General features: G+C 44.4%; 1 protein-coding gene across 2 annotated transcripts in view; it reads right to left on the bottom strand.

Annotated features, from left to right (window-relative positions):
• The window catches only part of LOC110535637 (POU domain, class 6, transcription factor 2-like), a 117,176-nt gene that overhangs the window by 33,017 nt on the left and 71,706 nt on the right, over window positions 1–12,453 (bottom strand). For both annotated transcript variants that reach the window (XM_036935370.1, XM_021620750.2), the window contains exons 6-7: window positions 11,022–11,168; window positions 2,359–2,568 (exon numbers count right to left, since the gene is read on the bottom strand). In XM_036935370.1, the coding sequence (XP_036791265.1) occupies window positions 2,359–2,568; window positions 11,022–11,168 (357 nt within the window). The remainder of the gene's footprint in view (window positions 1–2,358; window positions 2,569–11,021; window positions 11,169–12,453) is intronic.

The raw sequence follows: 12,453 nt of genomic DNA, 5'->3' as shown, positions 1-12,453 counted from the left end.
TGCTGCTCATGCTTTTCACGAAAGTGGAGTGTGTAGCGTATAGATTGTTGTTGTTTTTGGCCAATCATAAATCATCGAAACGGCAATTGTTAGTAGATATCTAATCAATAGAATATTAAATTAAAATTACAAATTAAAAGTTAAAGGAGACGGATAGGCTGCAACGACCAAGAGTCAACAGGTAACGCTAGGCTGCTACTTAATATTTTGAACGGCGTTGTCATTTGTAACTGTAGGATGAGAAAGCACATGCACTGCAACTTCAATTAGCCTAGCTACGGTAGCTAACATTAACTAGCTTCTCCCAGTTTGATGCAGTCATATTTGATTCTAAATAACCTAGTTATGGCATAATTTAGTCTACTATAGCCGCCAGTCGGCTTGGTTGCTGTCTCTTGTCTCTCCCTCAACGCTCTCAGTGTCACTCGCTCACAGTAGGGTCCCTCCCCGCCTGCTAAAGCAGCACCTCTGTCTCCCTCCTCTCGCTTGATCAACTCCGGTCAATAAAGTAGCTTAAAAATACATATTTTCTTCTGCTTCCCGCACTCGGATCCGACCAGGTCTATATGGATCGGGTCTAGTTGTCCTCGGGTTCGTTCGGAACGAGTGTCTATATATAAATAAATAAATAACAATGTATCCATATCGGGTTCGGGTTGGAAAGCCTAGGTCCATTTCAGAACGGGTCCAAAAAGTGAATAGCTCTTACCATCCCCTGCCTGCCATACAGGAGTGTAGAAAAAAACGTTATGACAATTATAGGGTGTTTTCTCCAGTCATCACACAAGGGAATTGCTAATAAAGGCAAGTCCGCGCAGGAAAAGAACCATGGACACCGTGGCTCAGGTATCAAAGATAATGTATGATTTACAGGTAATGCACTCCGGCTGTAAGAAAACGATGTATTCTCATGTTTGGTGCGCAAATGAATTGCTCTTACAAGATCAAGCTGATACGTCTTCACTCTAAAGTGAAAGCTGTCTCCTCCGTAAACTAGGTTGGCTTTCTCAATACTCTCTCTCGCTATTAATTCCTTCCCCATCGGCATGTGTTTGTTTGGAATGGTAGTGGATGTCAACAGCGATGCACATACTGTCAAGACGGCTGACAGGCAGTGAGAATTATCTAGCTTCACTTGAAATATTCGGCACTGCCGGAGCTGACAACCGTAAATTATACCCGTGGAACAGTCGCTGTCTACGCGCGTGGCTTTGAAGAGAGGACCAAAACACATAAACATTATTACAAATGCATTCATTCGTTCACGAGTGTGATCTGGTGTTCCGTGAAGTCACGCCTACTGCCCTAGCCCGTTTACATAGCATGTTTCATTTGTTTTTATCTTCCTTGTGTATGGCTGAGGGCCTGGTCCATAGTAGGTAGACTTAAAGCTTGGACATTTCTTTGTTTTCTTTGGTAAGTGTGCCTCTGACGCCTACCAGGCATTTACAAGTCCAAAAGAAGGAAGAACATTTACGTTGTACACAACAATTCAGCACTAGGTGGGGTTTGAGTTCACTGTCAAACATTTAGCACCATAGAACTCATGTTCTTCTTTGCATGTTCTAGGAGAGCCTATTTTAGAGGATCAGTCTGGTGTTGTACTGTTACGATAGCTAGAGACACACGATTCTCCTTTTAAATGTGTGATTAAGGAGAATCATCACATGCTCAGGTCACAGGTAAGGTCACGAATAAGCGGGGGAGGATGAGGGAGAGAAATATAGCGGGTAGTGAGAGAACAGAAAACAGAGTGAGGTAGTGTTTGAGTTTTAAGTGGGGTGATGAAAAGTGTTGTTTTTCATTTGGCTCTGCAGGGGCTCTGCAGACTGCCAGAGAGGGAGTTTGAGAGGTTCCCTGACAGGTGCTTTACACACACACAAACACGCACCTTTGTGAGGATGCACCATCGTGCTGCTTATTAGCTCCTAAGAAAAGAGTATATTTTCAAAGGCCTGACAAATTTTGATATATCACTCTTTCTTTCTGTCACACTTCTGTAATCTTTACTGCCCTAGTCAAGAGACTGGTTTAATCGAAAGCAACCACTTCCAAACACTGGGAGCAATGAAATGCTACAGTTGGGGGTTATGTTTATGAGAAGGAAATCTTCTCATGTTGCGTTTAGACAGAAGATGAGAAGACGTGATAGCTGAAAAAACATCAGACTTGACTAGTATTGTTTCTCACGAGTAAACAGAAAAACACACAGATTTTTGGTCTTCGAATGTACTCAATTGGCATTTTCTGTGAGTAGGAATATATCTTCATGTGTCTTGTATGTGATGTGACTTGTGTGTGTGTGTGTTTGTGTCTGTGCATGTGTGTGTGTACTATACAGTACATATGTGTGGTTACCTGCTGTCCAGGCTTGATTGGTGACAGTGTGATTCCCTGGGTGTTGATGACAGGCAGGATCTGATTGCCGATCACCGTGGCGATGATCTGGCCCTGGGTGTTGGTCAGAAGCTGAGGTGTAATTGGCTGGACCTGCAGCGCAGGGTTTCCGCCCCCTGATTGGCTCGAGGGCCCCCCAGAGTTGGGCATCAGTGGGATCGTTCCAATTATCTGAAAAAGGAGGGGTGAGAGGAGAAGAAATCAGATGGGTCATTCCATTGATCTACAGTACATAGATAAGGTTAGGAAGGCAATTATCGTTACAACTGTTCTACAACTGTTGATCTACTGCACAGAAGTATAGAGCGCCTTTCAGATTCTATATGAACTCCCCCATTAAATACTTGTGCATTGCGTATGACAATACATGTATGTCAGTGGACGCACAAACGTTTGGAATGGCAGTATCAAAGCCCAAGCACTTGATGGTTGAGTTCATGTGTGTGAGGGAACTCACAGGCAGATTATCTGATCATCTGTCATAGAGGAGGTTTTATAGGCCAAACCAAGTGAAGGCAGAGCCCACTGCTGGGAGCACACTGCAAAGGTCAGCTCTGAGTACCTGTGTGTGTGCTGGTGCAGACCACCGCCTGTATTATCCATCACCAGGCCAGGAGAGGGGCGTGTGTGTAAGATTCATGTGTGTATATGTGTATTTGTCGGTTTCTGTTATGGGGGGTTGCTAATACTGAGAGACCCCCCCCCTTCAACACACACACACACAAGTGCGCTTGCATGCACACCAACACACACACACACACACCCCAAATGTCCAATTCAGCTCCCAGGGTCCCTGGGGTACTTCATCCCCTCCTCTCCTCCTCTCCCCCTCTCATCCCCAGCTCTCCTCTTCTCTCCTCCATGGCTGTAATCAGGAAGTGCAGATCAAAGGGGGCGGCAGAGTGTCACCGCAACATTTTAGCTCTCAGAGCTGCCAGAGTGTGGCCAAGAGTAGCGCTTTAGGGGGGGACTTAGCGCCTCTTCACAATGATGAAGGTTAATGTAATCTGTGGACTGGTCCTGGACAGACAGCTTCAGAGTTTCAGTCTCTCTGCCTGTTCTCTCCACTGACAGGACCACAGCACGCAGCCTAATTATGCCAGAGGAGAGTGAACATGGTCGGGCTTGCAATTATTTTACAAAACTTGTCATTTGGACCTGGCTGGAAGATTTGGGCTAGCATTGTTGTATTTTGTTATAGTAAAAAAACAAAGGCAAAACATTTTTACCAAAATAAATGGACACAAGCACAATTAATGTTTTGGTAGCTCATGCTGCCTACTTCAAGCATTGTGTACAAATCACCAAAATAATCATATAGTATAGTATATAGGTCAGACATAAAAATTATTACACGTGCACCTGCCACTATATATAATTTCACAGCGAAATGTAAACAGGTCCCCCCCATACTGTAGTCCAGCATCTCACTACTGCTTCCAGTGCTAATCTGATTCTCCCTGCCATGCCTCTCTCTGCTTTATTGCCCCCCCTCCCTCCCTCCTCCCTGTTTGACATAATGGGGAAGGATCAGTGGTAGAAAGGTAGGCCGGCAATCTGTAATTCATCCCCTCCACGGCTCATTTGCTTACGTTGCTTCGTGTTAAGCAACAGATAATTTCTCTCTCTCTCCGGGCTCTGTGTCGCCGCCGCCGATTCCCCCTGTAATGCTCTCCTCTCTTGCCACTTAGCATATTTTATTGCGCCGCCTGACGCTCATGTCTCTCGACATCTGGCTTCGCGTGCCTCCGTGGCGGAGGACTTGTTCCACTCAATTATTCATCCTCGTTGGATTAAGTGGTTATTCTACAAGAGATTAGCGTAATAGCACGGGCAGGGAACTGACAGTTTAGCTCTTGCCCCGGATGCACCGCTACCGCCACATCTCCTTCTCTCCCTCAGACCTCGTGGATGATCTATGGCAGTGCTCAGATGGCGTTTCTCAAGGCAGTTGATTGTGACACTGATTATGTAAAACATGTAAGTTCTGATGGATTCATGGAGAGGTCTGTAGATTCATGGAGAGGTCTGTAGATTCATGGAGAGGTCTGTAGATTCATGGAGAGGTCTGTAGATTCATGGAGAGGTCTGTAGATTCATGGAGAGGTCAATGGAGAATACATGCTTCGGTGGCAGACTACAGCCAGTTATGGCATTTTATACACACAGAGTCACATAGGTTGTGGCACCTTCTAACAAACAATAGTATTGTCAGCTTTGTCCAACCAGCATCCTTCATGTTTACCTTTCCTCTCTTTGTCTTTTTCCTCCTCATGTATTTGTTTTCCACTCATGATAGTGTGGTGTGTCAGGAACGGTCAGGACCCGCATCCTCCTCTCTCTCCCTTCTCTTAGCAGAACTCATTAAGATTATCCTGCTCTTCTCTTGTTTCCACAGAAATGCTGTCTCATCTATCCAGCCAGGCCAGGGCAAGCTGTGGTGTTAGCCATGGTGGCCAGACAAGATCTCTGGCCATTTTCCCCTCCTGCTATCTCCGTGCTGGGAATAGAGAACCATGTTGGAATAGAGCCCCGGGATGGGAAACGTTTGGAAGTCCTGACTTACCTCATTACAGCTCAAAGACATCAAGCATGACACTTTGATAAGGCATGTGAATTGCTTTATAAGGTCACACAGTCAGATGTAAAGCCATTTTGATTGTGGTCCTAACACAGTGTGAATATTCTACCATATTACAAAATATACAGACACCTGAAGTATTATTCACCTGCCTTTTATTTGCCCCGCTGTTAGGTGAAAACAGGGGTTCAAAAGTTAATGTCAGAATATGTTTCCTCTACCACTGAGGACGGATTTGTATTTGTATTTCAGCGGAGTCCCTCTGTGGTTGTGCCCGTGCAGGTTAACAGAGCATGTGTGTTCCTGCCTGGCATTGTGTGCATTAGTAACAGCAGTCAGCCCTGTGGGCTCTGGCCTTTATCAAAGCTCAGTGAAGAGGATGGATGGGTCCAACAGCCCAGGCTCATGGGGGTTTCACCAGGAAACACAAAGACCAGGCACCCATCCCACATGAAAAAAATACTACAGTTTACAATAGAATACTACAGTACTTACTACATCATTATTTAGTCATATTCTACACACTGTAGTATCCCTCGATCATGTGTCGTACTTACTATAGAATTTTGTAGAATACTGTAGAAAACTATAGTAAATGCTACAGTATACCTCAGACCGCAAAAACACTACAGTAAATACTACAGTAATTTCCGCAAAAACACTACAGTCTCCAAAAACTCTATAGTAATTAGTATATTATATTATACTACAGTATTTCATTTGCAAATACCCTGCCAATCCCCCTCCCCTATATCCCATTTTGTGCCACCCAGAAGGGAGAAACCTGCATACCAGGTGTAGACCATATATTTTGTTCTCCACAGGTTATTCGCTCAGACCTCAGTCCTACCTACCTACAGGTTATGGAAAATGTGCTTTTTTAGTATTATGTCCAGTAGGTTTCCTCAAGGAGAAGGCTTCCACTGCTATATCCAAGATAGAAAAATAAAAACACTGTAGTAAATACTACAGTAATGTCTGCAAAAACACTGCAGTAATAATTATAGTATACTGCATACTGCAGTTTTTTTACTACATTATGTATGCTATAGTAAACTGGAAATACAGTGTATGTCCACAACAATTCAGTAAATGCAATATTCACTGTGCACTGCAAAAAGTGAAATCTAAGCAAGCCTAAATATCTTATATTGAGTTAATTCACTGTTTTTATGTACCAAGCTAAATTATCTAACATCATTGGCAGATAATTTTGCTTATTTAAACCTAAACATGGCTTAATACAATAAATGTATCTTATTTCAAGATATTTTAAAAAATATATTTGACCTTAATCGTTGTATTAGATACTGAGGAAACTAAAGTAAAATGGTGTAATGCTTTCCCAAGGCAATCTGTGTATTGATATCAAATAAATTCCTACTATTTTCTCACAGCCGTATTCAAACAGATGGGACTGAAGAGTGGCTTCGTCGACTAGCCTTGGAAAGTGAAAAAAGATTGACAAATGTAATCAGGTGGACACATGTTAAAGCCACATGATCAAATCCAAACCTACTCCAATAAGCTAAGAGGAAGAAATCGACTGGGCATTAATGACAGGGTCACTTACTGTGTTATCCTCTCTTCAAAAGTAAAATACTTCATTCAGATTAAAAGACCTATAGGAGAAGAAAGGACTCCAAATGAAGGCAGGGCAGGTATTTTCATTCGGATACCTCGTTCAAAATCCTTGTGCTTTTAGCACAGTAACAATGCTGCATAACCTAGCTAAACGACTGCTGCCTAACCTAGCTAAACCACAACACAATATTCAACAAGCACACACATTTTGGAGGGATTCTAGTTCTTCTGTCGTTCTTCCAGCAAAACAAACGCCAAAGTCTGTTTGGGATTCTACAGACTGACACAAGTGCTGCTTTTATGGTGGGCATTCAGCTTCTGAGGCGCTGTTTTGTTGGTCCTCCAGTCAAGTTGCAGGCATGCATTAACCTCTAATGTTTCCAGTATCAGAGGGGTATGTGTGCATGTGCACGCGCATTTGTGTGTGTGTGTGGTGGGGGGGATCCTGGGTTAATAGTAGTAGTGAAGTGCATGTTTCAGAGTGCTCAGACTGAATAATGCTCTGAATAATAAGGTGTAGGAGCAAAGGACTGTCGCCCAGGGCTTTGACCGTCTCCGTGACCTTATTATGTCAGCCAGTGTCAGTCGCCGTGACATTACAAAAGCACAGAGCATCCCATCAAATCCATCTCCATGGCGATCTGTCCCCGGCGCTCTGGGCATTTCCAGACCAGGGAAACCTATACTTTCTCATTAGCCGTGTTTAGCATCACTCACACATGCTGTTTAGAGTATACACTACACGTGGGCAAACGCATAGAAATCAAATCAAATTTTATTTGTCACATGCGCCGAATACAACAGGTGTAGTAAACCTTACAGTGAAATGCTTACTTACAATTACAATTAACAGTGCAGTTTTAAGAAAAATACAAAAAAAAGTAAAAAATAAAAGCAATAAATAATTAAAGAGCAGCAGTAAAATAACAACAGCAAGGCTAAATACAGGGGCTACCGGTACAGAGTCAATGTGCGGGGGCACCGGTTAGTCGAGGTAATTTAGGTAATGTGTACACTATCGTTCAAAACTTTGGGGTCACTTAGAAATGTCCTTGTTTTTGAAAGAAAAACACATTTTGTGTCCATTGAAATAACATCAAATTGGTCAGAAATACAGTGTAGACATTGTTAATGTTGCAAATGACTACGGTAGCTGGAAACGGCTGATTTTTTTTCATTGAATATCTACATAGGTGTACAGAGGCCCATTATCAGCAACCATCACTCATTGGTCAGCAACCATCACTCATTTTAAAAGGCTAATTTATCATTAGAAACCCTTTTGCAATTATGTTGGCACAGCTGAAAACTGTTGTTATGATTTAAAGAAGCAATAAAACTGTCCTTCTTTAGACTAGTTGAGTATCTGGAGCATCAGCATTTGTGGGTTCAATTACAGGCTCAAAATGGCCAGAAACAAAGAACTTTCTTTTGAAAACTCAGTCAGTCTATTCTTGTTCTGAGAAATGAAGGCTATTCCATGCGAGAAATTACCCCAAAAAATTAAGATCTCGTACAACGCTGTGTACTACTCTGACACGTATGCTCCCTCTTCGGCCTCTAGGTCACCAGGCTGCTCATTATGGCGCACACCTGTCAACATCGTTATGCGCACCTGCGTGTCATCAGACTCACCTGGACTCCATCACTTCCCAGATTACCTTCCCTATATATGTCACTCCCTTTTGTTCCTTCCTTGTTTCTGTTTCATGTCTGTGTTCTGTTAGTGTTTCTTGTTTTGTATTATGTTCCGTTTATTTTATTCAAACACTCACTCCCTGTGCTTGCTTCTCGACTCTCACCGCACATCGTTACATACTCCCTTTCACAGAACAGTGCAAACTGGCTCTGACCAGAATAAAAAGAGGAGTGGGAGGCCCCGGTGCACAACTGAGCAAGAGGACAAGTACATTAGAGTGTCTAGTTTGAGAAACAGATGCATCACAAGTCCTCAACTGGCAGCTTCATTATTAAATAGCACCCGCAAAACACCAGTCTCAACGTCAACAGTGAAGAGGCGACTCCTGGATGCTGGCATTCTAGGCAGAGTTGCAAAGAAAAAGCCACATCTCAGACTGGACAATAAAAATAAAAGATTAAGAGGGGCAAAAGAACACAGACACTGGACAGAGGAACTCTGCCTAGAAGGCCAGCATCCCAGAGTCGCCTCTTGATGGAACCGTTTCTGGCCATGCAGTCATGAGTGAATAGGGAGTACAGGAGGGGACTGAGCACGCACCCCTGAGGGGCCCCCGTGTTGAGGATCAGAGTGGGGGATGTGTTGTTACCTACCTTTACCACCTGGGGGCGGCCCGTCAGGAAGTCCAGGATCCAGTTGCAGAGGGAGGTGTTTAGTCCCAGGGTCCTTAGCTTAGTGATAAGCTTTGAGGGCACGATGGTGTTGAACACTCAGCTGTAGTCTATGAATAGCATTCTCACATGGGTGTTCCTCTTGTCCAGGTGGGAAAGGGAAATGTGGAATGCAATAGTGATGGCATCATCTGTGGATCAGTTGGGGCGATATTCAAAGGGAGTGGGTCTAGGGTTTCTGGGATAATGGTGTTGATGTGAGCCATGACCAGCTTTTCAAAGCACTTCATGGCTAGAGGTTGAAAATGTGAGTGAAGACACTTGCCAGTTGGTCAGCGCATGCTCGGTGTACACGTCCTGGTAATCCGTCTGGCCCTGCGGCCTTGTGAATGTTGACCTGTTTAAAGGTCTTACTCACATCTGCTACGGAGAGCGTGATCACACAGTCGTCCGGAACAGCTGATGCTCTCGTGCATTTTTCGGTGTTACTTGCCTCGAAGCGAGCAAACAGTAGAAGTCATTTAGCTCGTCTGGTAGGCTCGTGTCACTGGGCAGTACTTGACTGCTTCCCTTTGTAGTCTGTAATAGTTTGCAAGCCCTGCCACATCCGACGAGCGTCGGAGCCGGTGTAGTACGATTCGATCTTAGTTCTGTATTGAAGCTTTGCCTGTTTGATGGTTCGTTGGAGGGCATAGCGGGATTTCTTATAAGCTTCCGGGTTAGAGTCCCGCTCCTTGAAAGCGGCATCTCTACCCTTTAGCTCAGTGCGGATGTTGCCTGTAATCCATGGCTTCTGGTTGTGGTATGTACTTACAGTCACTGTGGGGAGGACGTCATCAATGCACTTATTGATGAAGCCATTGACTGATGTGGTGTACTCCATAATGCCATCTAAAGAATCCCGGGAACATATTCCAGACTGTGCTAGCAAAACAGTCCTGTAGCATAGCATCTGCTTCATCACCACCTTTTTATAGACCGAGTCACTGGTGCTTCCTGCTTTAATATTTGCTTGTAAGCAGGAATCAGGAGCATAGAATTATGGTTAGATTTGCCAAATGGAGGGTGAGGGAGAGTTTTGTACGGGTCTCTGTGTGTGGAGTAAAGGTGGTCTAGAGTTTTTTCCCCCTTTGGTTGCACATTTAACATGATGATAGAGATTATGTAAAACTGATTTAAGTTTCCCTGCATTAAAGTCCCTCGCCACTAGGAGCGCCGCCTCAGGATGAGCGTTTTCCTGTTTGTTTATGGCGGAATACAGCTCATTGAGTGCGGTCTTAGTGCCAGCATTGGACTGTGGTGGTATGTAGACAGCTAGGTAGATAGTGTGGTCTACAGCTTATCAGAAGAAGAACATATACACTCTTGAGAAACACATTTTGGACACAATTCTAAGTAGCCTGCAATATGTGCATCGCTTAGTCATGAGCATATCGAGAAAAACTCCCCTGTACGGCAACTCTTACGCCTTACAGACTTCCTACACAACAAACATGGAATACGGTCTGTCTTGTCATAAAACTATGAGAGCCAGCGTCTAATGCATTCGTCAGGCAGTGGTTTTAAGTTAGCGATCAACAGGATAGCGGGGGTTAAGGTAAATAACTGGCTGGCGTGAAAGGGCACATTGCCCATATGATCTTTCTTGAATATGTGCTGTGTGCACCTGCAATAAGATGATTCATTAGATAGGGCCCCACTCTGACAAGCGTCATCGTTCAAGCCACTGGCTACTGATGGAACAATTCTGCAGCCACCCTGTAAATATGACGTGGTCAGCATTTTACGGTGACCGGCACATGCGGATAAGAGGAAGAAGGGCTTTGTTTATTGCCAAAAAGCTTAACATATGACAGTATGTCTGCCACGGGGCTGATAAATAAATAAATAACCCCCCCCAAACAACATTGCTACATAAGAAAACGGAATATTGAGGCCATCCAGTCTTTGGAGTTCTGTTTGCATGTATTTAGTTAGTGAAAAGTGTTTATTGTAGCACTGAACAGCATGGAAATGTACTGTAACAGTAACCACCATTGTGGGACGTGATCTTCCACTAGGTTTTCATTCCAGACATGTCTTATGAAAAGTTGAAACCTGATATACATCACTTTTTGTGTTATAAGTGGTGTTATGAGTGGACACTCACCTGTCCTTGTGCATTGGTGACCAGCTGACCCGTGACTCCAGCTTGCAGGTTGGAGAGGGCGTTGCCAAAGACCTGGGAGCCGGCGATGGAGCTCATAGCTGCAGCAGCCGCCGCCGCCACCGCTGCCTGGCTGGCCAGAGGGTTCAACTGAAGGTACACAATCCACCATTAGAGGTCAAATATAATAAGTTATGCTGTTTGATCAGTAGCAAATAAGGTTTATTGGTATTCTTGAAATGTTAGCATACACAAACATGGGAGAGCGAGTACAGGATGAAGAAAGTGAAGTAGCTTGAGAAAACAGAGTGCCAATGCTTTGTTTTCCTAACGACAGTCGTACTGTGAAGTCTATATGTACAGTAGTCCATCATCCAGGCCCTAGAGGTGTGTGCTCCAGGGCACAGATGAAAGCTTGGTGTGGGCTGATGAATAAGTGGCAATTTTACCAGTCTAAGTGCTTCCTGTGGCCCCCAGGGTCCAGCACCATCTCTACAGGGGCCAGGCAGCCCCAGACCATCTAGCTCTAACAATAGAAGGAGCCACGGTGGCCATGCACCACCACTTCAACACCTCCCACTCTGAACTACCCCGCCACCACACCGCTCCACCACACCGCTCATCTCGAGGGTTAAAAAATGACCGTCTTTACCCCGGCTATAATGGACTCATCTGGAACCGGTGGACTGGCCAAGCGGTTGTAGAGGAGGTCTCCGTGTGGGCAGAGCCTGTGGAGCTCCAGCCAAGAAGGAGCATGAGATTACCCATATAAATCAAGCTAACCACTTATTACGGCCTGAAAATGCACTGCTGATTTGGTTGTAGTGCAGCAGAGCAGAGCCTTATTAGGTTGAGTAAGTAGATCGAAGAGCAGGCCGACAGAGGAGACTGTCCAATTACTCAACAGAATAGAGAAATAATAGAAACACTTCTTAAGCTGCGACTGGCTTGTGCTGGCGGGCAATAATGTTATGAGGGGGCTAATGTTTAAACAATTGAGGCCTGGTGAAACAATTGAACATCCTAACAGCACATAGAGAATGCATAGACAAAAGGATAACCATGTAAAAACCAATATGGGTAGATAACTTCAATGTATAATGGATGCGCAATATCTTTCATATACTTCTGTATCAAGGCACGAGGCGAGACCCAGATGCAAACACAGGAGGTAGATGGTTGGAGTCTTACAATGTTTATTAATCCAAAGGGTTAGGTAAGAGAATGGTCGTGGACAGGCAAAAAGGTCAAAACCAGATCAGAGTCCAGGAGGTACAGAGTGGCAGACAGGCTCGTGGTCAAGGCAGGCAGAATGGTCAGGCAGGCGGGTACAATGTCCAGAAACAGGCATGGGTCAAAACCGGGAGAACTAGAAAAAGGAGAATAGCAAAAAGCCGGAGAACGGCAAAAAGGCTGGTTGACTTGGAAACATACA

This window comes from Oncorhynchus mykiss, chromosome 11 (genome assembly GCF_013265735.2).
Source record: "Oncorhynchus mykiss isolate Arlee chromosome 11, USDA_OmykA_1.1, whole genome shotgun sequence".
Taxonomy (NCBI): Eukaryota; Metazoa; Chordata; class Actinopteri; order Salmoniformes; family Salmonidae; genus Oncorhynchus; species Oncorhynchus mykiss.
The sequence above is the reverse complement of the archived record's forward strand: the minus strand, read 5'-3'. Positions and strand labels throughout refer to the sequence as shown.